At 57.2% G+C, this 26,127-nt stretch overlaps 4 protein-coding genes across 6 annotated transcripts; 3 read left to right on the forward strand and 1 right to left on the reverse strand.

Annotated features, from left to right (window-relative positions):
• The first annotated feature begins 242 nt into the window (after positions 1-242).
• Pik3r2 (phosphoinositide-3-kinase regulatory subunit 2) lies at positions 243-8,317 on the forward strand. Of its 2 annotated transcripts, XM_075987160.1 has the most exons (16): positions 251-399; positions 954-1,681; positions 1,763-2,454; positions 4,507-4,599; positions 4,720-4,770; positions 4,858-4,989; positions 5,081-5,279; positions 5,465-5,550; positions 5,633-5,741; positions 5,815-5,913; positions 5,990-6,296; positions 6,494-6,636; positions 6,766-6,942; positions 7,134-7,205; positions 7,314-7,484; positions 7,642-8,317. In XM_075987160.1, exons 3-16 carry the CDS (start codon positions 2,133-2,135, stop codon positions 7,844-7,846), a joined length of 2,166 nt encoding a protein of 721 aa, XP_075843275.1. In that variant the 5' UTR covers positions 251-399; positions 954-1,681; positions 1,763-2,132; the 3' UTR covers positions 7,847-8,317. The 2 variants fall into 2 exon arrangements, with proteins under 2 accessions (XP_075843274.1, XP_075843275.1); XM_075987159.1 differs by lacking the exon at positions 954-1,681 and having other exon boundaries at positions 243-399.
• Positions 8,318-10,131: 1,814 nt separating this feature from the next.
• Ifi30 (IFI30 lysosomal thiol reductase) lies at positions 10,132-14,119 on the forward strand. The gene is made up of 7 exons (XM_075987180.1): positions 10,132-10,298; positions 11,500-11,682; positions 11,782-11,856; positions 11,943-12,035; positions 12,668-12,820; positions 13,591-13,644; positions 13,853-14,119. The coding sequence occupies exons 1-7, from the start codon at positions 10,167-10,169 to the stop codon at positions 13,916-13,918; spliced, it is 756 nt and encodes a 251-aa protein (XP_075843295.1). The 5' UTR covers positions 10,132-10,166; the 3' UTR covers positions 13,919-14,119.
• Positions 14,120-16,552: 2,433 nt separating this feature from the next.
• Mpv17l2 (MPV17 mitochondrial inner membrane protein like 2) lies at positions 16,553-18,646 on the forward strand. Its single transcript, XM_075987128.1, has 5 exons — positions 16,553-16,793; positions 16,868-17,038; positions 17,855-17,931; positions 18,031-18,159; positions 18,241-18,646. The coding sequence occupies exons 1-5, from the start codon at positions 16,607-16,609 to the stop codon at positions 18,277-18,279; spliced, it is 603 nt and encodes a 200-aa protein (XP_075843243.1). The 5' UTR covers positions 16,553-16,606; the 3' UTR covers positions 18,280-18,646.
• A 51-nt stretch (positions 18,647-18,697) lies between these two features.
• Positions 18,698-24,326, reverse strand: Rab3a (RAB3A, member RAS oncogene family). Of its 2 annotated transcripts, none has more exons than XM_075987126.1 (5): positions 24,173-24,326; positions 22,604-22,831; positions 21,675-21,793; positions 21,023-21,147; positions 18,698-19,380 (listed from the first exon to the last, which is right to left on the reverse strand). In XM_075987126.1, exons 2-5 carry the CDS (start codon positions 22,829-22,831, stop codon positions 19,190-19,192), a joined length of 663 nt encoding a protein of 220 aa, XP_075843241.1. In that variant the 5' UTR covers positions 24,173-24,326; the 3' UTR covers positions 18,698-19,189. The 2 variants fall into 2 exon arrangements, with proteins under 2 accessions (XP_075843241.1, XP_075843242.1); XM_075987127.1 differs by having other exon boundaries at positions 22,604-22,855; positions 24,173-24,322.
• Positions 24,327-26,127: the final 1,801 nt, after the last annotated feature.

A 26,127-nucleotide genomic window follows, 5' to 3' on the forward strand; every position in this document is an offset into this window, starting at 1 on the left:
GCCTGGCTGTTCTCGGACCTTCTTACTTTCGAGTGTTTCCATATCCCCTCGACAGCCTCCCTGCTAGCCCCGCAGCCCCTCGAACGCTCTCCCGACTCGGTCGCTCTCGGCCCTTTCCGGCCACCCTCGGCTGTCTCGTGGCAAACGGCAGCCGACCATTCCCGCGGGAGTACGTTCGGCTGTTTCCGGAAGCATACCCGCGTGCCTCGGTGCTCGGTCTCCACCTCGGTATGGGGTGGGAGGGAAGGACTGCCCTCCCGGCCCGAATGCACTCGGCTATTTCCGCCCGGGGGCGGGCCCGACGACTTGGAACCGCGGCGACGGCGGCTGACGCAGGGATCCCGCGGCTGCGGCTGCGGCGGCGGCGGCGGTGGTGGTAGCGACGGCGGCCGTGACTGGGTGAGTCGATGGCGGCGGCCGGGACACGAGGAGCGTGGGGGGCGCGTGGAACCTGGTTCCGAACTGAAAGTGGAGCGGTGTAGTCTGCTGTACGGAGACGGTGTCTCCAAGGCCGGGAGGTCCCAGCCCGCAGCGGGGCGGGGGTGGGGGGGTGGGGGGGGAGGAACTTCGGGGCACGACCCGGGGTCCGGCCACTTCCGGTGTCGGGAGGGGGGGCTTCGGGGTGCACGAGGATCTAGCCGCTCTTGTTCGTGAGGGCGCAGAGTATGCGTACACCCTGGGCCCCACCTTTTGCATTAGGGGTTCCGCGGTACACTTCTCCCCTCCGCGTGTGCAGACGTGCACGGCGCGGGGGCGGACGGGAGGCTCCCTTAGGAGAGGCCTCTCCGACCCTCAGTTTCCCTACCTATATAGCATGCAGGCTACAAGGGGCCCATGAAGCCCTGAACACCTACCCCTGGTCCCCAAGATTTGGGGATGATGCCCAGACCCTCCACTTGGCACGAAAGGTGCCTGTTGGATGGTGCTGTTCTGAAAGCCACTGTGCATCCTAGACAGGTGACTTCCACCAGCAGGCCTTTGCAGGGATTAGTTTGTCCATGGACTGCGTTGTCCCCATACGAGGACCTGTCACCCTCAGCCCCCCAGGAGAATGCACAGAGGACCGAACTGCAGGCCGGAATGGGGATTCATTCTAGGACAGCTGGGGAGCATCACCACCCTGCACCCCACCATGGTGGTGTCCAGCTCCTGTCCCCATCCTACTGTGGCAGGCATAAGGTGCCCATGGTTCCCAGCTCCTGTCCCCATCCTACTGTGGCAGGCAGTAGGTGCCCATGGTTCTTGACACCTCCCCTCTCTTGCATCACTAGAGGGCCCCAGACTAAGGCAAGCTGGGACACCCTTGCACTCTGTTATCCCTCCCCTGCAAGGAACTGGGGTTTCTGCTTCCTTGGACACCCACCCAGGCCTCAGCTCTGCTAGGCCTTGTCCACTGCTCTACTGGCTCAACCCCTTCTTGGGGTCCCCCAGATTTCCTCATTAGCCCCCAGGGCACCATTCCTACACCGAGTCTAAGAGGCCACGCGGTCAATACCTTTATCCCTGCCTTTATCTTGAGCTTGGGTACATGTTTGGTTTAACCTTAGCTACCTTCTGACCAATGGAGTCTTCCAGAGAGCTCCAAACCTGTTTCCCCATCCCTAGCGGGCCGGAGAAGCATTCAGCTCCCAGCAACCCTGAAGGACGCCTGTTAGTGTACCCTGTACATATGGCGAAACTGGTACTTGGAGTGGAGCAGGGCCAGCCCAAGGTCGCTTGGGCTTTCTGGCAGGGCTTACTCCGCCTCGTCCATGTCCTCTAGGCTGGCATCCCTGGCTGAGCATGGTAGCAGCCTGTGGCCTGGGTTTCCTCATCTGGTGTCAGACATACCCTGAAGAGCTAGCAAGCTTGGGCACCCACGGCTCAGCTCATGACAGCGTGATCTGCCTGCCCCAGCCTGGCCATCTCATGGGGGACACAAGCTGAGTGATCTGAGAAAACACCAGAGACAGCCTTGCGCAGGTGACTAAATGGTGGACTCTGTGACAAGTGGCGAGGCATGAGCGGCCCCGAGGCCGCCTGTGACTTCTGAAGTAGAGGTCTGTGAGCCTACCACACCGGCTGCCCCAGCCCATGGGGCCTCGGGAGCCTCCGGGAGCCACGTGACTGTCCAGACCCCACCAGGCCCAGCTATGGCGGGCGCTGAGGGCTTCCAGTACAGGGCTGTGTACCCATTCCGCCGGGAGCGGCCCGAGGACCTGGAGCTATTGCCTGGAGACCTACTGGTGGTGAGCCGGGGGGCCCTGCAAGCCCTGGGCGTGGCGGATGGAGGGGAGCGCTGCCCACACAACGTGGGCTGGATGCCTGGCTTCAATGAGCGTACTCGGCAGCGAGGGGACTTCCCTGGAACGTATGTGGAGTTCCTAGGACCCGTCGCTCTGGCTCGACCAGGACCTCGCCCACGAGGCCCCCGTCCATTGCCTGCCAGGCCCTTGGATGGGCCCTCCGAGTCAGGTGAGCAGACACCTTGGAACGGGAGTCTGTCTACAGGTCTCCTCTGATGAACTGGGGGAAGCCGTGCGGTTATTTGCGGAGAACCTCCATTAGAACACTGCTGTCTGAGTTCAGCCCTGGAGACAGGTCCTGGTCAGGTTTCTTGTTCAGGAAGTGAGAATGTGTCACCCTGGTGAGCAGGTGGTGAGTTGCTGAGGGTGGGGGCCCTCGGGGCAATGTGCACACCTAGTGCAAAGGCCCTGTGGCAGGTTCAGGGAGCGAAGAAGGAGCCGTGAGAAGGGCGGGCGGGCATTTTGAAGGGGCAGTGTCCTCCATAGGCGCCTCTAACCCTGCTTTTGCTCAGACTCAAAAGCAGCCATAAGCACAATAAAGTTGGCATTCTTGTTTCAAGGAAAAAAAAAAGCAGCCATACTCCCAGAGAAGTCCATTTGGGGCGTGGAACAGTGGGAGACAAGGACCCCACAAGCCTGTTGAAGACGCTCAGGCAGCCAGACATGGTTGCACATGCCAGGAATCCTAGCATTGGGGAGACTGAGGCAGGAGGATCACAGAGCGTTCTGGGGCTACTTTTGGAGAACTTGTGTCCAGTGCAGATAGTGTTTGGCTGGAGCCCTCACTCGGGGTGGATCTGCAGCGCAGCTGAGTCCTGGGAGGTTGGCTCGGGCCATGCAGCATCTGGTGTCCCCAGAGCCCAGGCCTGGCCCTGAGAGCCGCAGGGCCCCAGCCCATCTGGGCTTGCAGCCAGAGCCTGTGGCTGCCCCAGTAACAGCCGCCTCCCTCCCCAGCTGGCCAAGGTCCAGCCACCTCACATGCCCCACCTCACCCTCAAACCTTCAGGGCTGAGGTTGGCTCTCTGCAGCCTCAGTTTCCCTCCCAGCAAAGACCCTGAAGAACCACCTGGAAATGGTCAGCCAGCTCCCTCAGCGTTCCTCTGCATCTCCCGGAGGGTAAGGCCTTTACCCACGGGGCCTCCCTGTTTGGCATTGGGGTCTAGAGCTGCCGCTCCCCTCCTCCCCTGCACCGCAGGCTGGATGCTGCCCACCTCCTCTCCAGCCTCCTGCCTGCTGCTTTGGGGAGTTTGTTCTTTTTTTCATTTTCCATAGAGCTGGGCCAGCTCCTCTCAGAAAGGCCCCGCAGGCCCTGGCTTGCCTCTGCTGCGTGCCAGAGCGTCCCTGCCGAGAGCCAGAGCCAACTGAGATGGTAGGGGCAGGTAGAGCCTTGCCGAGGCGGGACACCTGTACACAAAAGGCCCCGCAGGGAACCAGGCTACTGGGAGGGGGCTGGGCTGGGAGGCCCAGCTTGGTTGGGGTGGGAGAAGGTAAGAAGCCCAGTGTGGGGTGCCTGCGGTTCCATCACTGGGGAGACCCAGGCAAGAGAATTGCTGCGGGTTTGAGGCCCATGTGGGCTATGTAGTAGGACCCTCCTCCAAAGTAGGAGAAAGAGTCAGACTACTGGCCATGCCCCCACATCCAGCACTCCAGGAGCCAGAGCTGGGCGTATCTTTGTGGGTCTCAAAAATAAAACCTAAAACAAAAAAGTTACTACCGTTTGGCTATTTCAAAGTTTAAACCCAGAGAGGATTAGCCCTGCGCTCAGGGTTACACAGTGGGTCACAGCAGAGTTTCAGTGGCTGTCACAACCCACTGTCAAACCGCATGGGTCCAACCATAGAAGCTTTTAGAGACCAGGCATTTAAAGTGGCAGAAAAGGCTGGAATGGCTTCTCTTTTCCAGCCTAGTACAGAAACTGGCTCTACCACAACCTTCTTGGTTTTGGAGAAAGGTTCTGTGCAGCCCAGACTGGCTAGGAACAGGCTATCCCGCCTTCGCCGCCTGAGTGCTGGTGTCTACTCCCACGCCTTGCTCTCGTCTTTTTTTGGGGGGGGGGGCGCACCGTTCCTGGTCTTGTAATTCCTTGTGGTAACTTGAGAAGTCATTTCCCACTAATGGAGCCCTCCTTGTAGCCCCAGGTTCCCAAGCCTCCACCTGCAGCCACCCACACTGAGGCCAACAGGCATAGCGGGCATGGGCTCATGTCCTGTTCCTCTTCCAGGTGTTGCACTGGCAGACCTGGCAGAGCAGTTCTCCCCACCTGAGCCTGCTCCGCCCATTCTGGTCAAGCTGATAGAGGCCGTTGAGCAAGCAGGTGAGGTCCAGGCCGGCTGTGGCCCCAGCATTCCCATCCAGGGCCATCCCAGTCTCTGCACGGGAAGGGGTGGTGACCAGTGGGGCGATGGCCTGGGTCTCATGGGTCCCCTTCCCTCAGGGCTGGACAGTGAGTGCTACAGTAGACCAGAGCTGCCTGCACCTCGGACAGGTGAGAACTTGTGCTTGCTTTCCTCTGCTGACGGGAAGGGCGAATGTATGCCCAGGCTGGACCGTGACACCTTGTCCCTGCCTGCAGACTGGTCCTTGAGTGACGTGGAGCAGTGGGGCCGCACCACCTTGTGTGATGCCGTGAAGGGCTTCCTGCTGGCATTGCCTACAGCTGTCGTGACTCCTGAGGCTGCGACAGAGGCACACCGGGCACTGCAGGGTACAACCCAGGAGGGATGTGGGGACCAGTAGTGGGTAGGTGGGTAGTCACTGGCCTGGCTGACCATCCCTGGCCGGCTCTCTGCCTGCAGAGGCTGCAGGGCCCGTGGGGCCAGTGCTGGAACCCCCAACACTACCGCTGCACCAGGCACTCACGCTGCGGTTCCTGCTGCAGCATCTGGGCCGTGTGGCCCGCAGAGCTTCCACACAGGCCGCAGCCATCCACTCTCTCGCTAGCGCCTTTGGGCCACTGTTACTGCGCACACCTCCGCCAGGGAGTGACATTGATGGGTGAGTGGGCTTGGTGGGAGTGGTCAGAGCTGTGGGTGTGACGCCAGCTGGGTGGGCGGGGCCAAGAAGAACCTTTTTGTGGGGGTACTGCAAGCGACTTCCCTCTGCATCTGCCATCCCACGATTGTGCACACATGGGAGCGTGTGGCACAGCTCTAGGCCTTGATGCCCAACTTGTCCCCTAGGAGTGAGCTTGGGCCTGACTTCCCAGGGCTGCTGTTGGGGAGGCTGCTGCAGGAACACGTGGACGAGCAGGATGCTGCCCCCCCAGGTGACAGTGCTCTCACCCCCACCTCTGTTCCCGATTCCATGTGTACTTGGTGTGTAATGCATGCATGTCTCCCTGTCCCCAGCACTGCCACCCAAGCCCTCTAAGGCCAAGCCGGCCCCTACAGCCCTGGCCAATGGAGGAAACCCACCGTCGCTTCAGGATGCAGAGTGGTACTGGGGAGACATCTCCAGGTAGTTTTCTGCGGTGGTGGAAGAGGGGGGTGGACAGTATGGGTCAGTGGCTCCATGCCCATGTCCCCCTCAGGGAAGAGGTGAATGAGAGGCTCCGGGACACACCTGACGGCACCTTCTTGGTCCGGGATGCATCCAGCAAGATCCAAGGAGAGTACACGCTCACCCTCAGGTGGGGCCAGGGCCCAGGCAGTGGGGACCCAGGGGTTTGGGGCCTCCTATGATGCTGACCACACCCCCGCATGCAGGAAAGGCGGGAACAACAAGCTGATCAAAGTCTTCCACCGGGATGGTCACTACGGCTTCTCGGAGCCCCTCACCTTCTGCTCCGTGGTAGAGCTCATCTCTCACTACCGCCACGAGTCGCTGGCCCAGTATAACGCCAAGCTGGACACGCGCCTGCTCTACCCTGTGTCCAAGTACCAGCAGGACCAGGTGGTGAAGGAGGACAGCGTGGAGGCCGTGGGCGCGCAGCTTAAAGTCTACCACCAGCAGTACCAGGACAAGAGCCGCGAGTACGACCAGCTGTACGAGGAATACACACGAACTTCCCAGGTACCCGGCTCTGCACACGGGGGACCGGGGTGCTCAGAGTTGTCAGAAAAGGACATGGAGGATGGGTTTGGAGAAGAGTGTGGAGGCTGAGGAGGAAGGAGTTGATTAGGTGGCCAGCACTAAGGTACTGTTCTCGCTGTGGAAGAGACAGTCGGAGCAAAATCCTCCACTACTACTGAGGCCGACCCTATCCGCAGGAGCTTCAGATGAAGCGCACAGCCATAGAGGCCTTCAATGAGACCATCAAGATCTTCGAAGAACAGGGCCAGACGCAGGAAAAGTGCAGCAAGGAGTATTTGGAGCGCTTCCGGCGAGAGGGCAATGAGAAGGAGATGCAGAGGTGCGTGGGTCTGCCCACTCCGGGGACACGGTGCAGGGGGTGAGGAGGGTGGGTCGATGAAGGAGGTTGGTGATGTGTGGAAAGGGGCTTTGGAGGAAGTGTAGGAGTTTGCCACGCCCCTCCCCTCAGGATCTTGCTGAACTCAGAGCGACTCAAGTCTCGCATTGCGGAGATCCATGAGAGTCGCACGAAGCTGGAACAGGACCTGCGAGCGCAGGCCTCGGACAACCGAGAGATCGACAAGCGCATGAACAGCCTCAAACCCGATCTCATGCAGCTACGCAAGATCCGGGACCAGTACCTTGTGTGAGTGGCACCGCGCTCCCACTCCTGCAAGCGCTGCCCTGTGCCCACCATTGCTGTCCCCTCCCCTCCTGTGCTGGGGAAGCCACGGGTTCTTGACGCCCCCTACGGCAGCCAGAGGTACTGCAGTGAGAATCCACAAGCTCACCTCAGTTTCCCTTCACACACACGCTCACCTACCTCTTCCCTTTCAGGTGGCTCACCCAGAAAGGTGCCCGACAGAGGAAGATCAACGAGTGGCTGGGAATCAAGAACGAGACTGAGGAGTGAGTGATGCCCCGTAAGGGGCAAGGAGGACTTCATCAAGGGGAGGGCATATGTGCTGGGCAGTGGTGGGTGAGTGACCAGGGCCCCTTCCCTGCTTCACCCCACAGCCAGTATTCACTGATGGAGGATGAGGATACCCTCCCCCACCACGAGGAGCGCACGTGGTACGTGGGCAAGATCAACCGCACACAGGCAGAGGAGATGCTGAGTGGCAAAAGGGACGGGACCTTCCTCATCCGGGAGAGTAGCCAGCGCGGCTGTTACGCATGCTCCGTGGTGTGAGTGTCTGGCTGGGGTCCGGGTGGGGTGTTCCCTGAGAATGCACTGAGCACCAGTGTGCTCCAGGCCCTGCCTACCCAGCCAGGAGGGGGTGGAGGCAGATGGGGCTGGAGAGCCAGCATAACCTCCCCTCTAAGCTGCTGTCTGGGCCCGCAGAGTGGACGGCGATACCAAGCACTGCGTCATCTACCGCACGGCCACAGGCTTCGGCTTCGCGGAACCCTACAACCTGTACGCGTCCCTGAAGGAGCTGGTGCTGCACTACCAGCACGCGTCGCTTGTGCAGCACAACGACGCACTCACCGTCACCCTTGCGCACCCGGTGCGCGCACCCGGGCCTGGCCCGCCCATGGCCCGCTGAGAAACCCCCACTCCACTCGCCTGCCCTGTCTTAGCCCTGTCCTCTCAGCGCACTGCCGTGTTTACAGAGGCTGCGGGGCCTCCACCTGGGTGCCCCGAGATTTTCAAGCCATATCCCCGGGGCCAGGGCAGGAAGGAACTGCGCTGGGCTGTTTCCAGGAATTTAGCCTGGACACTCGGGGCCGAGCGGGACCCGCCCCAGACCCCAACTTCCCCTCTAAAGGTCGAAGTGAAACCAGCGGCAGGGGATTACCCCACAGCTGCAAAGTTCCCCTTCCAGAAGGCAGAATTAGAACTCAACTGCCTGGCCCTGCCCAGGCCCCTGCGCTGTTCTCCAACTGTGCAATCTCCTCCTCTTTGAGACAAGGACCCTGGGTGTCACTGCCCTTGGACCCCATACCTGCCCAGGGCTGACGGGGAACGGGTTTTGTACGGTACGTTTATTGATACAAATATGAAACATTGTACCTGTCGGCTGAGTGTCTTTGGAGACTGGAATTCTTGACTCATGTCGTGAGCCACAGACTGTGGCCTGCCTGGGCTCACGCTGTTCGCACCTACCATTCTGATTCCCAGACACTAAACTCAGTGCGCCCTTTTCTCCATCCCAACCCTCGACACCAGAGAGGTCAAGGCCTCGTCCAGGGTCACACAGCACAGCATCTCAAAGCCCCTGATCCAGGCTGCAGGCCTCACCCAGAGCTCTGACAGTGCTCAAGCCAGCAGAAGCTGGCTGTGCCGTGCCAGTCACACCCACACAATCCACGACTTCCTTGTCGGGAAGAGGGGTGCCAACCTCTCGGGCCATCCGCAAGGGTGTCTCATGTTCCTCGTCTCCCTGAGTGATGAGGTGAGGCCATGCTCTGGACCTCTGTACGCCTGTTGAACAAGTCCCTAGGGCCTGCCTGTCGTCATTAGCAAAAATAGAACCCTAATAGCCCTGCCTGGGGCAGAACACATTGAGACTAAGCCCAGCAGTACTTTGCTGAGTGCTCCCACTCCCACCCCCACCGCACAACCTGCCCCAGACTGTCCAGGAGCATCTTTGGGCTCAGCTAGGACAAATGAATGGACAGAACCTGTCTCTGACCCAGTCCTCTGTGGGTTCCTTTATCTCATAATTCCAGATATTGTCCAGACAACATCTTGGGCAGTTTAAGGAGAACTCCACCTTGTGAGGCCAGATCCAGGGAAGCTGAGGCAGGAGACTCACAAGCTTACATTAATAGGAAACAAATGTTACTGTGGTAGGGGCGTGGCTCAGGGGTGGAGCCCCTGCCTAGAATCCCCAGTGAGGGGCTGGGCATACGTTTGGGATGGAATCTATGCCCGAACAATGTGAGGTTCTGGAAGGCCCAGTCTTGGTTAGAGCAGGTCCCCTCAGCATGTAGCAGTTCAGCTGTGGAACTCAGGTCTCCTCAGCAGCCTGCTGCCTCCTGCACAGAAAACTACGGTCTCCCCAGAACTGGAGCAGATCCTGTCCTGAGTCCTTGGCCTCAGCCTGGAGCTTCAGTTACTACCTGGCCTGGAATATTTCCTGCTGCTGTGTTCTGTGGCCTGTCACTGCTCCAGCGTCCCCCGTGTCCAGTTTTCATCTTGACTTGGTGCAGAGGTTCCAGTCCCAACCTAAGTTACCTCAGCCCTTCCTGGGGGTTCTGCCGTCAGCCATGTGTCTGTCACTCATGACCCATTTTACAGAATGGGAACTGCAGCTGATGGAAAGAGGCGGCATCCAGGCGCATCCGCACCTCCCTCCCCGTGAGGCGCTCCAGTGCCAGGGGGCTTTGCCCACACAGTTGCTGGAAGAAAGTACCCCACTTGTGTCCCCCACCCCAAGCTGGAGCCCGGGACCTTAGAGATGGGAAGTTGCCCTGCCTGAGCTGGCTTCTGTGCTGAGGTCTAGCCGGAGTCAGCAGAGGTAGGAGGATGTGCTGGGGCTGATTTGCGCCGGCCTGGGGTGGTGGGGGCAGGAATTAGTGATGAGGGTGTCACTCCCCCCACCTCCGCACAACTAGATGGTGGGAAGCGAGGACTCTGCCTCCTGTCTCAGCCGGTCAGTGTCTGGAGACTCCCCCTTCCGTCCCTGCTCCAAAGCCTCATGTGACGTGACAGTACCTTCTGGCCGCGGGAGGAGGGAACGCTGGACAGGACCGAGTGGCCTCGTGATTTGGGGCGCAACTCTGGGCTGGGGTGGAGCCTGCAGGAAGGGAGGCCCTGGAGTAAAAGGAGCCTGGGGGTGTGGTCTCAGGGGCGGGGCCTCTGCTTGCTTAAAGTCTCCCGCCTCCAAGGCCCAGCCAGCAGTCCTCACTGCCTTTTCGTCCATGGCCATGCCTCGGTCTCTGCTCCTGCCATTGCTGCCCCTTCTGCTGCTGCTGCTGCTTCCGCTTGAGATCCCCAGAGCAGCCAGGGCATCTCCACGGCAAGGGTCCTCCGAAGTTGCGGCCACCTGTAAGGTAGGGACCGCGACGCTCAGGAGGGGACAGGGTTAGGCGTCCACGCAGGCGACTTCTTGGCACTCCGTGAACTCATTCGGGGAACTCCAAGGTCGCGCCCAGGGACATCCCCCAACCTCTCATCTGGGGATTGGCCGTGTCCAAGTCGTTTTGCTTCCACATCGCAGGTCTGAGACACGCAGCAATCACCTTCCCGCCTCTTCCAAGCACTTATCAACCACGTATAGCATACATCTGAGCCAAGAGCTGAGGAGTAGGCGGGCGTGGGGGGTGGCTTCTGCTCCAGACCTGTTGAACCACTGGTCCGTCCTCCACCCTCACGCAATTCTTGTCGCTTACTGTGTGCGTTCCAACCGAGGAAGGGAGGGCTGGCGTGCTTCTGACACGGAACAAACACATGCCCCTCACGCCCAGTGCCTTGCTCAGAGTCGGACTCGCCTCCTGCCCTCCCCGGGAACAGGAAGTCTGCTCGCATTAACTCCCTCCTGTGTCTAGTCGGGAGGACAGGGTGAAGTTTCCCTGGGTCACAGGAGAGGAAGAATGAATAGAGTCTGCGTGGGTGAAGAGAGAGAGAGAGAGAGAGAGAGAGAGAGAGAGAGAGAGAGAGAGAGAGAGAGGAGAGAGGAGAGAGGGAGAGAGGAGAGAGAGAGCGCCGCTTTGGCTTCAGAGTGTATGCCACCAAACAATACTGAGAGCAAAAACTACAAATATGCATGTCTTATTTTTCCTTTACTTTCTTTTTCTTATGTTGTTCTGATTTATTTTTGTTTTTGCTTTTTGGAGGGCCAGTGTAGCCTGGCCATCCTGGAACACATTATGTAGACCAGGCTGGTCTAGAACGCCTGCCTCTGCCTCCCTAGTGCTGTGACTGAAGGTATGCAACACCATGCGCAGCTACAAATATGCAAGTCTTAGCGCTTACCGAATGTAGTCAGGATGGTGCATTTACTGAGCGCCTACTGTTTGAGAGTTTGCGAGTTTGCTAGTTTCCGTTTTGCAGATAAGCTGTGATTGCGGAATGCCATGTAGACTCCAGCAAGACTCAGAAGGTCCGGGGCGTGGCCCAGCTGTAGACCGCACGCCTTGCATGCATAAAACAGCCCTGGGTCTGGTCCCCAGTGTCACAGGGTGAACAAATCATAAGCGTCTCAGGAGAGGGGGCCCCGGGGCGGCACCTCACTGGACGCCTCTCTCCTTCCAGGCCCAAGATCTGTGCTTGCTCGGGCCACGCCCATTGCCCCCTGCACCGCCTGTCAATGTCAGCCTCTATTATGAGTCCCTGTGCGGAGCTTGTCGGTACTTCCTGGTCCGAGATCTGTTCCCGACCTGGTTGATGGTTATGGAAATCATCAACATCACCCTGGTGCCCTACGGGAACGCGCAGGTGCATGGGAAGCGGGGAAACAGAGGCGAGAGGGATTCCGGGGGATGGAGACGCCTGAGAACCTACCTGAGCTCACCAAGATCGGTCGGTGCCTTGCAGGAAAGAAATGTCAGCGGCACGTGGGAATTCACTTGCCAGCACGGGGAGCTGGAGTGCAGGCTGAACAAGGTGGAGGTGAGCTGCAGCCCATGCGGCGGGGAACGGGTGTGTGTTTGGGGAAGTGGCCACATTGCACCGACCACCCTTGCCCACCTCTCCAGGCCTGCCTGCTGGATAAACTGGAAAAGGAGGCTGCGTTGCTAACCATCGTCTGTGTGGAGGAGATGGAGGACATGGAGAAGAAACTTGAGCCGGTGAGCTGTAGGGGGAGAGGCAAGCAACAAGAGGGGAGAAAGAGAGCAGCGAGGGCTGCTGGGGGCTGTAGGGGGGTGGGGCGGGAGGCGGCGAGTCATAGGACCTCCACCTGGTCCGGGGAGCTTCCAGCTCTGAAAGGAAAAACCTTAGGTCTGTGAACAGAATCTTCACTGTGAACAGAACCCGGGACCTTCACTGTGCAGAAGCAGTGATCATGACAAGAGATAAGCCAGGCGCTCCAACATCCCAGGGCATTATAGGAGAAATAACCCCCAAAAGGGTGATTCAGGACCAATGGCCTCCAGACATCCCAGCCTCCTGGAGCCTGGAGCCCTGCTCACTTGGAAGGACTGGAGGGTGAGATACTGGGAAGGAGTAGGAAGGGTGTCCCAACAGAAGAAACAGCAAGTGCAAAGACTCCGAGGTAATGGGACACCAGAGGGCAGAGGCTGCGGAGCAGGTGTCCTGGGGGCGGGAACAGCACCGGGGCCTCAGTTTCAGGAACCCCACCCATGCCTGCCGAAGCTGGAGCAACCTTCTCTGAGCAGTGAGGAAGCAACTTGTTTGGGGCCACTCGTGACTGTTGGCGAGATAACAGGGGTAACTGAGCAAAGCCTACTCCCCCCAACAGTGCCTGCAGGTGTATGCTCCAGAGGTGTCAGCAGACAGCATCATGGAGTGTGCCACCGGGGAGCGCGGCACGCAGCTCATGCACGCCAACGCCCAGCTCACCGAGGCCCTGCAGCCGCCCCATGAGTATGTGCCCTGGGTCCTGGTCAATGAGGTAAGAGCCTCCGCTGCGCAGACAGTAGTGTCCTGTGGGATTGAGGCTCTGGGATCCCTGGGGCTTCCGCTCTTCCAGAGAAACTGAATGCGGTTCCCGCCATCATCATCACTCACACATATAGACATCCTCATTGAAAATAAGTGAGTTTTTTTTTGTTGTTGTTGTTGTTTTTGTTTTTTCGAGACAGGGTTTCTCTGTAGCTCTGGCTGTCCTGGAACTCACTCTGTAGACCAGGCTGGTCTCAAACTCACAGAGATCCGCCTGCCTCTGCCTCCCAAGTGCTGGGATTAAAGGCGTGCGCTGCCGCCCAGCTCAAGTGAGATGTTTTTTAAAAAACCAAGATGGAGTGTGACTGGAAGACACTTCATGAGGGGCTGGAGAGACGGTTCAGTGGTTAGAGCACTGGCTGTTCTTGCAGAGGATCCTGGTTTTATTCCCAGCAACCAAATTTGTAACTCCAGTTCCAGTGGATCTAACGCCCTCTTAAGGCCCATGGCCTCCATGGGTATAGCACAAGCATGGTGTACAGACACGCTGGCGAAACACCGGGGCACATGAAATAGATGAATAAATCTGAAAAAAAAACATATTGAGCTCTGGCCTCTGCTCACACAAGAGTTTTTATGCCTGATACCAGCTACCTTGCCTCGTTAAGCACAACTGAGCTTGTCCTGGAACTATCAGTGATCCTCCTGCCTCAGCGCTCTAGTGCTGCATTCCCAGGCTCATGTATCCCTGTGCTTACCCATGTCTTCTGGGGCTTGCAGAAACCTTTGAAGGACCCCAGTCAGCTCCTGAGCTCTGTCTGTCAGTTGTACCAGGTGAGCATGTCACAAATCAGTGGGGTTCAACTGGGAGAACAGAGTCTCTCCAGAGAGGGTGTGGAGTTTCCCTGGAGGAGGTGGAGTCTCCCCATGGGGGAGTCTCCCCAGAGAGGGGGTGGAGTCTCTCTAGAGAGGGGATGGAGTTACCCTGGAGGCGGGTGGAGTCTCCCCAAACCTGACTCCTAGCCTTTCATTCCCCATCTAGGGAGCAGAGAAGCCCGATGTCTGCTCCTCCATGGCTGAGCCCCCCAGGAAGGTTTGCTACAAATGAAGGTCATTGTGGAAAGAAAAACAAGAGCCCAGCTGCACAGCCTTCTCAAATCCTCAGCCCTCAGAGATACCACTCACTCACCCATGAGAAAACTTAGACATTCCCACCAAACAGCCTCAAAACTCTCCACGTATTCAAGAATCTTGCCTTGTTTCCAAATGGTGCTAAATTTAAATTCAATGAATAAATAATTTAGATTGATTCATTTGTCCTGGAGTTTTAATTTGTTTTTTGTTTGCTTGTTTGTTTTTTGAGACAGGGTGAAGAGTCCAAAAATAAAAATATAGAAATGTAGATTCCAGAAATAAGAATGTAGAAATAAAGAAATAAGGTTGTGAGCCTAGGAGAAGGAGCGCAGGCTGTCAGCAGCTTAAGGATTAACTATTAGCAGTGGGCTACTTTGCTTTACAGCCCATAGCTCTGTCTGCAAGGCTGAAGCAGCCCTCTGCAAACTGAGGGTCAGCTTTTAGATACCCTATCCCTCCCACCAGCAATTGATGTGAGCTGACTTAATCTTTAAGTGATGGGGTGTACGTGACTTTAGGTTTTTTGGTTGTGCATTGTCCCACACCCTTCCCTGCTACAGAAAACTGGCAGTGTCAGGGGAAAGCAGAGCTTTGGTAAACACCATCAGGAGAGCAGGAAGAACATCTTAAATACAAACACTAGTGTAACTAAAAACCTCTGTTAATGGAAACGTAAAAAAGCACAATTTGTATCTGAGTTTTACCTCGGAATTGTAAAACTTCTTTTGTTCATGCCTGATACTTGGTTTTTGCTGTGAAAAGGGGAGTCAGAAACGCACATCTCTGGCTCTGCTCTCAGCTACCCGATGAGCTTTTGTGCCCCATGGAGATTTATTTCTTTAATTTTTAATTTTTTTCCTGGAATAAAGTTTGCTCCTGGTTTGATAGACTTCGGTGGTCTAGCTTCCATCTTTGTGGGACCCCAGTGAACCCAGCAAGTGTTCTCTAGTTCTGGAACTCACGCTGTAGACCAGGCTGGCCTCGAACGCTCAGAGATCCTCCTGCCTCTGCCTCCTGAGTGCTGGGATTAAAGGTGTGTGCCGCCAGTGCCACTTTGTGTTTCTGTTTTTAATGTGGGTGTGTAAGCCAGGGCTCTGGGGATGCTCAGCACACTGTCTATGTTTTTAATGTGGGTGTGTAAGCCAGGGCTCTGGGGATGCTCAGCAGCACACTGTCTATGCCTGAGTCGTACCCTGGACCCTGGAGTTCATGCCTCATCTGAAAAGCCCGCAAATGCCAGTCCGTATGAGTTACTGTTTCATTGTGTGTGTGAAAAAATACAAAAGCCACTTAGGAAGGGCCTGTGCTGGGGGAGGCAGGGTAGAGGCAGGAGTTTGAAGTCACGCTGCACCCAAAGCTGGGAAGTGGGTGGGGCTGGTGCACCCACACTCGGAGGGTATTATTTCACCTCAATTCCCAGGCTAGCCTAGTGATTCTTCTCAGCCTGTGGGTCGCGACATCACATATTTTCATGATGATTCACGACAGTAGCAAAATTACAGTTATGACGCAGTAACAAAATAATTTTATGGTTGGGGGTCACCACAACATGAACTGGATTAAAGGGTCGTTAGGAAGGTTGAGAACCACTAGACCATCTCTCAGGCTCTAAGTTTGTCACCAAGGTGACTCTAGATACTGTTTGATTGACAGTATTGACGTCACACCTTCCTTGGATGGACAGGGACCAGTTGCTGGCAGTCCCCTGCCGGGAAATACAGAACCAGGACCAGGGGAAGGATGAGCGCCGGGAGGCCGCGTGTTGGGTTAGGGTCTTTGTAAGTTAGAATGGGATTTTGACGGCTGAGTAGGCATTCCTTAGCCAGAACACAATTCATGGATTCGTCTCTAGCGTTTCACAAAGGGACTACAAGTCCCAGGATGGAGCAGAGACTTCATCCAGGGGAAAATGTGTTCACGGTTCCAGGGTTAGGGATAATCGGGAGCTAGAGAATAGCATGATGGTTTGTGGAACAGTTAAAAGCAAAGAATAAAGGAGGAAAGGATGTTTCCGCAGGGACACAAAGTTGTGGAGAAGAGCATGCATGATTAGTCTTCTGCTGAATGAACTGCTCAGTTTTCAAAACCCAGGCACAGGGCACGGCCGTGGGGGCAGTAGTTCAAGGCCAGCCTGGGCTACGTGGCAACAGGTTTGCAACAGCTGGGGTTAGACCGGTGTCCATGCTCTGTGCCCGGGCACCGCGTTCTTCAAGGCCACTGTGTCCCGTACTGCAGAGGTCACGCCAAGGTCAAGCTCCTTAGCGGCCCGGCCAGCCCCGAGGAGGCTTTGAGGACGAGGAGCTCCGTCCGTCCCCGCCCCTGCCCAGCCGGAAGCGCAGGACACACAATTGGTCAGTTCGGTCCAGGTACGCTGCCATTGGCCAGCGGACGTCCGCTAGTCGGCTGTGCGCTGCGGAGGACTTCCGTGTTCCCCGCGGTGACGCGGCGCGATGCTTGTTGGCGAATGGTTAATGCAGCCGAGAGGCGGGAATTCCGGCTTCTTATTGGTCCGTGCGGAGCAGGGCGGTTCTGCGGCACGACATTCGATTGGGCAGCGGGATCGGCGTCGAAGCGTGTGATTGGAGCGCGCAGGGGGCGGGGCCGGGGCGCGAGCCGCGGAGGCTCCCTTGGCGGCGGCGGCGGCTCGGTCGTGATCGCTGCGATGGCTTCCGGCGGCTGGCGCTGGGCTCGGAGGGCGCTGGCTGCAGGGCGGCCGCTGTTCCGGGGCCGCGCGCTGCTCGTCACCAACACGCTGGGCTGCGGCACGCTCATGGCCGCGGGCGACGGCGCGCGGCAGGCCTGGGAGGTGCGCGCGCGGCCGGGACAGCGGTTCAGCGCGCGGCGCTCAGGTGAGCGGGGCCTGTCCTCCCTTTGGGGGGCGGGCGGCAGCCAGGAGGGTGCGCCTGACTCTCTGTGCCCCCAGCCAGCATGTTCGCTGTGGGCTGCAGCATGGGCCCCTTCCTGCACTTCTGGTACCTGTGGTTGGACCGCCTCCTCCCCGCCTCGGGCCTGCGAAGCCTCCCGAGCGTGATGAAGAAGGTCCTGGTGGATCAGGTGGTGGCATCTCCCATACTGGGCGTCTGGTACTTCCTGGGTAAGCAGCGGCGGGGACTGTGGTCTTAGAGCCCGCGGTGGGTAGAGGCTGGTTCGTGCTTGGAGGAATGCTGATGGGGGTTGTTCTTTTTCCTTGATTTTTCATCTATTATTTATTTTGGTTTTTCGAGACAGGCCTTGGCCGTCCTGGAACTCGACTCTGTAGATCAGGCTGGCCTCGAACTCAGAGATCTGCCTACCTCTGCCTCCCAGTGCTAGTTAGGTCACATCCAGGGTGAGAGAGAATTGCATGCCCGCACGCTTGTGCTCAGCTTCTATTTCCAGTCCAGGACCCTCTGCCTCGGCAATGTTTTCCCACATCAGTTAACTGAAGTCTATACAGAGAGCACAGGCCACCATGCAGGTCGTCCCTGGAGACTCTCCTCTGATTCTAGGCTGAATCATGCTGACAGTGAAGGCCTCACTGTGCAGCCCTGGCGCCTCGGCCTCCCAACCATATTGCACTTTGTAGGCACCTGTTGGGAGAGTGTCCCTGGAATGGGGACAGGATCGTGTGGGATGGGACAGATCCCATGTGAGGAAAAGGGGCTAGGGGACCAGTGGGGAGAGGTGGAGTGGCAAGGCCGGGGTCTGAGGGACTTAGGAGCAGCTTGGACGCAAAGCTGCAGTCAGCCGACCTGTGGAGAATGAACCCTGGAGGGGCAGGGTGAGGGCGGAGACTGGACTGACACCAGCCTCACAGTTGCCCTGACCAGCCTTGCTTCTCTGCCTGGGTCACTCCCACAGCCAGCACTGCCGCTTCCGTTGCCTAGCAGCCACCTCAACCTTCACTTTCACCGCTTGGTCTTCTTCCCAGGCCTTGGCAGCCTGGAGGGCCAGACGCTGGAGGAGAGCTGCCAGGAGCTGCGGGCCAAATTCTGGGACTTCTACAAGGTGGGCGTGCCCATGCTGCCCTTACCGTAGCTCCACCCCCCTGCGGCCTCGCAGACCCACCTTTCTAGCCTGCTCACTGCAGCCCCTGCCTTCTCGCAGGCTGATTGGTGCGTCTGGCCAGCTGCTCAGCTCGTGAACTTCCTCTTCATTCCGCCGCATTTCCGAGTCACCTACATCAACGGGCTGACACTGGGCTGGGACACGTATCTGTCCTACCTGAAGTACTGGGTGAGCTTAACCCCTGGGTGGGAAGACCTGAGTGCAGGCCCTGCCCTATGCCTGCCGTGACCCTCCCTCCGTTGTACACAGGCCCCAGAATCCCTTTCCACTCCTGGCTGTGCGGACTGAGCAGGAAGCATCAAGGAGAAATAGGCCGATGAACACACTCCCATAAGAGGTTCTGGAGCAGGTCAGAGCCTGGGCCACATCCACACTCCAGGCTGAGCCTGCAGCAGCCATCCCACGTGGACCAGCCTCCGGCACCAGCTGTCAATCGCCAGGTTTTCCAGTTGGACCCAGAAGTTCTCAGCCAACCTGCAATTGCAACCCTGGCTCAACTCTGGCCCAAGTAGTCCCTGAGGTTCCCTGGACCCCAGGTGACAAACAGAAGGGCCGGCCCCCATGGCCTTGGAATGGGATCTGGTTTGGCATCAGAAAACTTCATGCAAGGTTGGGCAGCCTTGTGAAAATTTCATTAAATTCTCTTTAATCACAAGGCTGGCTGCCAGTGGTTGGGGAGGGGAGGGGTGTGGCTGCAGAGACTCAGCAAGGTCCATTCACTTTATTGAACTGTGTGTAGTGTTCATAACTTCTAGGGAAGTGGGGGACACATTTGACACTCATGACATCAGAACAGGTTTGGGGATATCCCAAAGCAGTGAAGGTGAATAGATCCTCCCTTCCTTCCCCACATCCTGTCTCCCCAAAGATAAAGAAGTAACAAGCAGGATGCCAGCCTGTCAACCCAGTGGTCCACTTGGCAATCCCCCAGCCTCGGGGCTGGCAGGCCTTGCTATCTCCAATCAGCCTGCTTCAGAGTGACATCTGGTCCCCTCTTCACAACCGACAACTGTGGATGCGGTGGCTTAGAAAACCAAAAAGGAGGGTCTTAGGGGGGCAGTGACCACAACACACCACAGGGTGAGGATGTGTACAGGAGGGATGAGGAGCTCGTCCAGGGACACCCTCAATAAATAAATAAATAGCTACGATAATAAATAGGGTGGTGGGGTGGGGGCTTGCCCCTGGTGGGGGTAGCTCAGCAGGCGCAATCCTGGTGAGGAGGTGCCTGCTGGTCAGTGAGCTGCGGGCCCTGCTTAGCGCCTGTGACCGCGGGGTCAGCAGTGTCCAGCGACTCCGACATCTTCTCACAGATCACATCCACCAGACGTTCAAAGGTCTGCTTGACATTGATGTTGTCCTTGGCGCTGGCCTCAAAAAACTCAAACCCTGCGTTGGGGGAATGAAGGAGTGACCACAGACCACAGCCACACTCTCCAGGGCCCAAGGGTGGTCACGAGGGTGAGTCCCCTTCCTCCAGAGTCCCATTCCTCAAGCCTCACACACAGTGACAGACACATTTTCTCTAGGAGGCAATCATGCTCGATTGTCACAACTGAAGAGGGTTAGCTGTCCCTAGTCTGCAGCACCCTTCCACAGTGTGCATGTTGTGCCTGCCCCAGGAAGCACAGTTTGGCTCTCAGCATGCACTCCTCCACCCAGGTTTCTCTTTCCAGTCCAAAAGCATAGACATCGTGAAGCTAGCCTATGACTGCGTGTGTGGGAGACGCTAGCCCGTGACTGAGCGCGTGGGAGACGCTAGCCCATGACTGAGAGCGTGGGAGATGCTAGCCCATGACTGAGCGCTTGAGTGCGTGGGAGACACTGGCCCGTGACTGAGAGCGTGGAAGATGCTAGCCCGTGACTGAGCACATGGGAGACGCTGGCCCATGACTGAGAGCGTGGGAGACGCTGGCCCGTGACTGAGAGCGTGGGAGACGCTGGCCCGTGACTGAGAGCGTGAGAGATGCTGGCCTGTGACTGAGAGCGTGGGAGATGCTAGCCCGTGACTGAGAGAGAGCGTGGGAAACGCTGGCCCATGACTGAGAGCGTGGAAGATGCTAGCCCGTGACTGAGCACATGGGAGACGCTGGCCCATGACTGAGAGCGTGGGAGACGCTGGCCCGTGACTGAGAGCGTGGGAGACGCTGGCCCGTGACTGAGAGCGTGAGAGATGCTGGCCTGTGACTGAGAGCGTGGGAGATGCTAGCCCGTGACTGAGAGAGAGCGTGGGAAACGCTGGCCCATGACTGAGAGCGTGGGAGACGCTGGCCCATGACTGAGAGCGTGGGAAACGCTGGCCCATGACTGAGAGCGTGGGAGACGCTGGCCCGTGACTGAGAGCGTGGGAGACGCTAGCCCATGACTGAGCGCTTGAGTGCGTGGGAGACGCTGGCCCGTGACTGAGAGCGTGGGAGACGCTAGCCCATGACTGAGAGCGTGGGAGACGCTAGCCCTTGACTGAGAGAGTGGGAGACGCTGGCCCGTGACTGAGAGCGTGGGAGACGCTAGCCCATGACTGAGCGCTTGAGTGCGTGGGAGACGCTGGCCCGTGACTGAGCGCGTGGGAGATGCTAGCCCGTGACTGAGCGCGTGGGAGATGCTGGCCCGTGACTGAGCGCGTGGGAGATGCTAGCCCGTGACTGAGAGCATGGGAGATGCTGGCCCGTGACTGAGCGCGTGGGAGACGCTAGCCAGTGACTGAGCGCGAGCACGTGGGAGACGCTAGCCCATGACTGAGCGCGTGAGTGCGTGGGAGACGCTAGCCCATGACTGAGAGCGTGGGAGATGCTGGCCTGTGACTGAGCGCGTGGGAGATGCTAGCCTGTGACCGAGCGCGTGGGAGACCTAGCCCATGACTTAGTGCGTGGCAATACCACGGCCATCGAGACGCACTGCCAAACCTGCAGAGTGGCTAGTTTTCACAAGTGTGATCCACCTGGTTTCAGGCCCATGCCCTGACCTGTGTGGTGTCTGGGGTCAGGGTCCCTAGTCCAACCTGATAAGGGCTGCAGTCCTGCTGGGTACTCACCTAGGTGGTCAGCAAGCTGCCGGCCACGTTCTGATGACACCACACGCTCGTCCTCCATGTCACACTTGTTTCCCACCAGCAGCACCTGGGCGTTGTCCCACGAGTAAGTTTTAATCTGAGTCGACCTGCAGGAGGCAGCCAGAGGTAGAGGAGGAAGTCAGAGGACCCAGCCCTGGTCCGAGTCCCCTGCCCCTTGGAAACCGAGATAGGCTTTTCTCGTGAGCCCAGGTTGTCCTGGACTACTTGGGCTCCCAAATGTTGGGATGCCTACTACACCAAATTCAGAGATGCTGCAGGTTTATGATGTTGCAGATGGAATTCAGGGTCTCGTGCATGCTAGGCAGGTGCTCAGCCAGCGACAAGTCCTCTGCTTCCCAAGTAGCTGGGACCATGGACCTGAGCCACCATTCCCTGTGTTCCTTCAACAACCCCACCCTGGCCTTGGTTGATTTCTGGGGTGGAACTCAAGCCAAGCAGGTACTCTCAGCTGAGCTAGGAGTACTCCGCCTGCCTGTTCCATCGTGGATCCCCTACTGTCTCAGCTGAGCTAGGAGTACCCTGCCCGATCCACCATGGATCCCCTACTGTCTCAGCTGAGCTAGGAGTACCCCGCCCCCCTGTTCTACCGTGGATCAGTGGGTGAGCTGCTCACCAGTCCTGCACTGCATTGAAGGATTCCTCATTAGTGATGTCATACATTAGGATGAAACCCATGGCACCCCGGTAATAGGCTGTGGTGATGGTACGGTACCGCTCCTGCCCTGCTGTGTCCTGGGGAAAGAGGAGATGGTGGTCAGAAGGGACCTCACAGCTGCCCCTCTAGGGCAGAAAAAGTGGGCTGGGCGGCCTTTGTACCCAGGGGGGTCAGTGCGACATCACTCAGTCATTAAACAAACACAGACCAGTGCTGCCCAAATGCCCTGTGCCACACCCTATGCCGTCCATAAGTGGGGATTCACAGGACTAATAAGAAAACAAGAAAGTCATGCCAGGCGGTGGTGGTGCACGACTTTAATCCTAGCACTCAGGAGGCAGAGGCAGGCAGTCTCTGAATTCAAGGCCAGCTTGGTCTACAGAGCAAGTTCCAGGATAGTCAGGGCTGTTGCACAGAGAAACCCTGTCTCCAGCACCTCCCCCCAAAATAAAATAAGGAACTCCATGTTCTTGTGGACAGCACAATGTGAGGGAAAAGACCATGACCACAAAAGTGACCTCAGCCAGTTGCTGCCCAGGTCTGCTGTGCTGGGGTATGAGATGTTATATCAAAACTTTGATGGGTTCCAAGTGTGTGACTCTAATCCCAGCACTTCAGAGGCAGAGGTGAGTCTCTGAGTTTGAGGTTAGCCTGTCTCAAAAAAAAAAGTCAAAAATGTTAAAAAATTAAACCTTGATGAGAAGGCAACCTGTCATCCTGTGACTGGGACAGTGGTAGCAGCAGTTCGGGGTCATCCTGGGCTACCCAACTGCCTGCTCACACCCGACCACAGTCCACAGCACAAGACTTGGGAACACCTGGGTGTCTGAGCCCCGCCCGCTTACACGCCAGGCTCAGGAAGACTTCTCCCCCATGGCCCCACGAACCCAGATCTGCAGTTTGATCCGCTTGTCGTTGCGGTAGATGGTTTTGACCTTGAAGTCTATGCCGACTGTGCTGACGAAGGCTGGCGTGAAGGAGTCGTCAGCATAGCGGAAAAGGAAGGAGGTTTTGCCCACGCTGCTGTTTCCAATGATCAGGATCTTGAACATATAGTCGAAGTTCTGGTCGGAGGACTCCTTCTGCCCATAGCGCGAGTCTGTAGCTGATGCCATCTGTGGGGGCGGGGCGCAGAAAGCCTGAGGTGTGCAGCGGACACACGCACAGGACACAGGCACAGGATGAGCTCTGCACAAGGGCACCAGCTGGGGAACAGCCTCGGTCCACCAGGACCCCCAGCATAGGCCGGGCTGTGACCTTGACAGGCCCAAGGCTTCAAGGAGGCTGAGGAGCCAACACCCCTGCAGGTCCCTGGTGTTTGGTTGGAAGTGTCAGCCCAGCCCCTGGCATCCTTATACCGAAAGAGTCTGGAGCGTTTGGGTGAAAGTTCCATCCCAAGGCCCCTCCCCTGGGAGTTGCCTCATTCCAGACTCCACCTCCAAGAAAGCCCGCCATTGGAAGACCCCTTCCCAGTGATGCTTAAGACCCCACAGGGTATTTAAATCATACCCCAGGACTTCCTTCCCTGTCTCCTCTCTTGGGGGAAGGAAGGTCACCCGGGAGCACTGGTATCCATTTAACTTGAGCTTTTTCTAATTCGGTTTGATTTGGTCTGATTTGGATTATTGCATCCGCGGAGAGGTTTGTCGGGGAACTTCACCTGGCATCCCAAACCTCCCTGCCCCCTGAGGGGAAATTGAGGTGGCCCACTTCCCATCATCAGTCTTTCATTACCCTAAAAAGACCCACGCAGGAGCATGAGTACACGAGGATCCCCAATTCTCCCTCATCCTTAATTCTCTCCTGCACCCTGAGCTAGAAGCATCACGTGACACAGGTGAACACAGGCTCACATGCACAAAATTCCTCGCGCGCATGCACACACAATGAAGCACCCAAGGCAGGCCGTTCTAAACTCCTGCCCTGTGTGCAAAAGAGAGGCTAGCAGGAGAAACAAGCAAATATGCGTGATGTTTGCGAACCCACTGCACCCATGCACGACTGCAGACGCAGATTCCCCTACACCAGCCAGTGTGCTCGTGTCCACCTAGCCATTGGCAAGGACACACCGCGCATGAAACCACAAGTGTGTGAGCGCATACTTGAACTCGGATCCCCAAACACAGCGCACGCGCACCATTCACGCACAAGGTTTCACAGCCGGCTGTGCACGGTGCGCGTCCTGAGGTCACGCGAGCCTATCCATGCCCGGCGGGCGCGCACACGCGTGTTCACCCCACAGGCACGAGCACGCACCAGCCTCCCGCGAGGCTTGGCCTTCCCCTCCCCCTCTGTCGCAGAGCCGGAGCTCCAGCCGGGTAAAGAGTGAAGGTTGCGGGAAGCGGGATGCTGAATGCGAGACCCACAGCCGCCACACCCGAGTCGCGCACCCCGCTTCTTCCCCAGCTGTCAATCAAACGAGGCCACCGCGGCGTGGGGCCCTGGGCAGAGCTCACCTTGTCCGCTCCGAGCTGAGATGCTGCTGACGGCTGCGACCCTGGCGACTGCGCTGACGACAGGGTCCTAGGAGCGGCTGCCGGACTGCAGGCAGCGGCGGAGGTTCAGGCCCCTGCAGTCCTCGCAGACGTCCTGCAAAGCCAGGGGCGGGCCTTTCTATGCAAACGAACTGTGACGTCAAAGGCGGGGCCGAGCAGGCGGCCGCGGGGCCCCACTGGCCAGAGTCGGCTAGGGAGGGGCGGAGTCTGACGAGACATTAAGGTTTTATTGGCTGACGCTCTCGAGCGACGGACTCGAGGCCCAATCAACACTACGTTACGTCTTGGGCGGCCCAATGGTGACAGCCAGGTGTCTGAAGGGCGGAGAGGCTGAGGCCAGGACCCAGCCCCAGGAGCGAACTTGTGTCCTAGCCCCTGATTGCGAGAGGCGCGGGACACACTCCTGGCGGCACCAAGATTAGTTTTGTTTTGAGAAAGGGTCCCTTGTTGCAGGCTGGCCTCGAAACTGCCAAGTAACAGAGGCTGGCCTTGAACTCCTGCACCTCGCAAGTGTTGGGATGGCAGGTGTACACTTCGCTTACCACAGTTTAGGGCTCAAAATTGAAGAAAAAAAAAGACAGTATTTTTGTTTTGTTTTGTTTGTTGTTTGGGGTTTTTTGCTTGGTTGTTTTTTGAGACAAGGTTTCTCTATAGCTTCGGAGCCTGTCCTGGAATTCATTCTGTAGATTAGGCTGACCTCGAACTCACAGAAATCCAATTAAAGGCTTGCGCCACCACCGCCCTGCCAAACAGAGTTTTTAATCCCGGTTCTCAGAAGGCCTAGGCAGGCGAACCTCTGAAGTTCCACGCGTATCTTGTCGACATAGAGAGTTCCAGTCCAGCCGGGGACACAGTCAGTGTAATGGAAAAACAAAACAAAAAAAGAGGAGGAGGTAAAGATGAGGTAGGGTGATGTCTGAAGTTACCGGGCACAAGCGAGAACGATCACGAGACACACAAGGAAACCCACTTGAAGAGTTTATTAAGTGAAGGAGACACATGCGCAGGCCTGAGGACGTGGGTGCAGGAAGAGAGAGTGGAACAGGTGTGCCCAGCTTTTAAAGGCTGCGGAGCGCATGCATGCATGCATGCATAGATCATGTGACTACGCTGCACATCTCACGTAGGGCTTGAGGGATCTGGGAGGCTACGTAAACTGTAAACTGCCTGAGCTCTTGATGATGCATGCGCATACGGCCCTGGAACCCTAAGCACCAGCGTTTGGGGTGGCTAGACTTTTTGGCCAAGCGCTGGGTGAAATAAATTATAACATTTCACCCTTTTGTTTATTATAAAAATTTGGGGGGCTAGGGGTGGCCAATTGGTGGAAATGGGGCGTGGGGTCTTGGAGGCTACTTCTTGCTGGCTTGTGGGTGTCTGGAGAGTTGGGGTGCTTGGCCACATCCTGGGGTAGCTGGTTACTTCAGTGTTTTCCAGGCTCTGGGGAACTGTCCAGCTGGCAGTTTGGACCTGATCAGATGCTGGCAAGACAGAAGATTATGTAAAACATTTTAGATCCTGGTGACTGAGGGAGGAGGGTCCCAAGATGAAAGATGGAGGGGGTGTTTCAGGGTTCCCAAGATGGAGGAGGGAGTTTCCCAGGGATCCCGAGGCCAGGGAAGAATTAAATGATACTTATCCTAGGTGAGTCTGGTCTGTTTAAGTGGGTCCAGTTTGGCTCTCTGGAGCTTATGAGAATATTTAAAATTATAAAAAGATAAATTTTAGACACATTAAAAGCTTATGGTTACAGTGGTATAGTGTTGGAATAGAAGATTGTGGATAGTTGTATAGTGGGGAGGAGGGAAGAAAGGGAATTATTAGACCTTTTAATGCTTTACCTGAAGCAAATCTTAAGACATTTGTTCTCTTTAGCATCCAGGAGACACTGCTGCAGTCAGTGATAAACCTGCTAT

Source organism: Microtus pennsylvanicus, chromosome 9 (genome assembly GCF_037038515.1).
Source record: "Microtus pennsylvanicus isolate mMicPen1 chromosome 9, mMicPen1.hap1, whole genome shotgun sequence".
In the NCBI taxonomy this organism is placed as follows: Eukaryota; Metazoa; Chordata; class Mammalia; order Rodentia; family Cricetidae; genus Microtus; species Microtus pennsylvanicus.

What these genes read in the sequence shown, in the direction of transcription:
- Pik3r2 (XM_075987159.1), top strand. Translation starts at nt 2,133, where the DNA reads ATGGCGGGCGCTGAGGGCTTCCAGTACAGGGCTGTGTACCCATTCCGC. An exon ending in GGATGGGCCCTCCGAGTCAG is followed by an intron (nt 2,455 to 4,506) that starts GTGAGCAGACAC and finishes TTCCTCTTCCAG; the next exon opens with GTGTTGCACTGGCAGACCTG. An exon ending in AATGAGAAGGAGATGCAGAG is followed by an intron (nt 6,637 to 6,765) that starts GTGCGTGGGTCT and finishes CCCTCCCCTCAG; the next exon opens with GATCTTGCTGAACTCAGAGC.
- Ifi30 (XM_075987180.1), top strand. Translation starts at nt 10,167, where the DNA reads ATGGCCATGCCTCGGTCTCTGCTCCTGCCATTGCTGCCCCTTCTGCTG. An exon ending in TGCCCTACGGGAACGCGCAG is followed by an intron (nt 11,683 to 11,781) that starts GTGCATGGGAAG and finishes GGTGCCTTGCAG; the next exon opens with GAAAGAAATGTCAGCGGCAC. An exon ending in GCAGGCTGAACAAGGTGGAG is followed by an intron (nt 11,857 to 11,942) that starts GTGAGCTGCAGC and finishes CCACCTCTCCAG; the next exon opens with GCCTGCCTGCTGGATAAACT.
- Mpv17l2 (XM_075987128.1), top strand. Translation starts at nt 16,607, where the DNA reads ATGGCTTCCGGCGGCTGGCGCTGGGCTCGGAGGGCGCTGGCTGCAGGG. An exon ending in AATTCTGGGACTTCTACAAG is followed by an intron (nt 17,932 to 18,030) that starts GTGGGCGTGCCC and finishes GCCTTCTCGCAG; the next exon opens with GCTGATTGGTGCGTCTGGCC. An exon ending in TGTCCTACCTGAAGTACTGG is followed by an intron (nt 18,160 to 18,240) that starts GTGAGCTTAACC and finishes CGTTGTACACAG; the next exon opens with GCCCCAGAATCCCTTTCCAC.
- Rab3a (XM_075987126.1), bottom strand. Translation starts at nt 22,831, where the DNA reads ATGGCATCAGCTACAGACTCGCGCTATGGGCAGAAGGAGTCCTCCGAC. An exon ending in GGATCAAACTGCAGATCTGG is followed by an intron (nt 21,794 to 22,603) that starts GTTCGTGGGGCC and finishes CTCTTTCCCCAG; the next exon opens with GACACAGCAGGGCAGGAGCG. An exon ending in GCAGCTTGCTGACCACCTAG is followed by an intron (nt 19,381 to 21,022) that starts GTGAGTACCCAG and finishes CCCCCAACGCAG; the next exon opens with GGTTTGAGTTTTTTGAGGCC.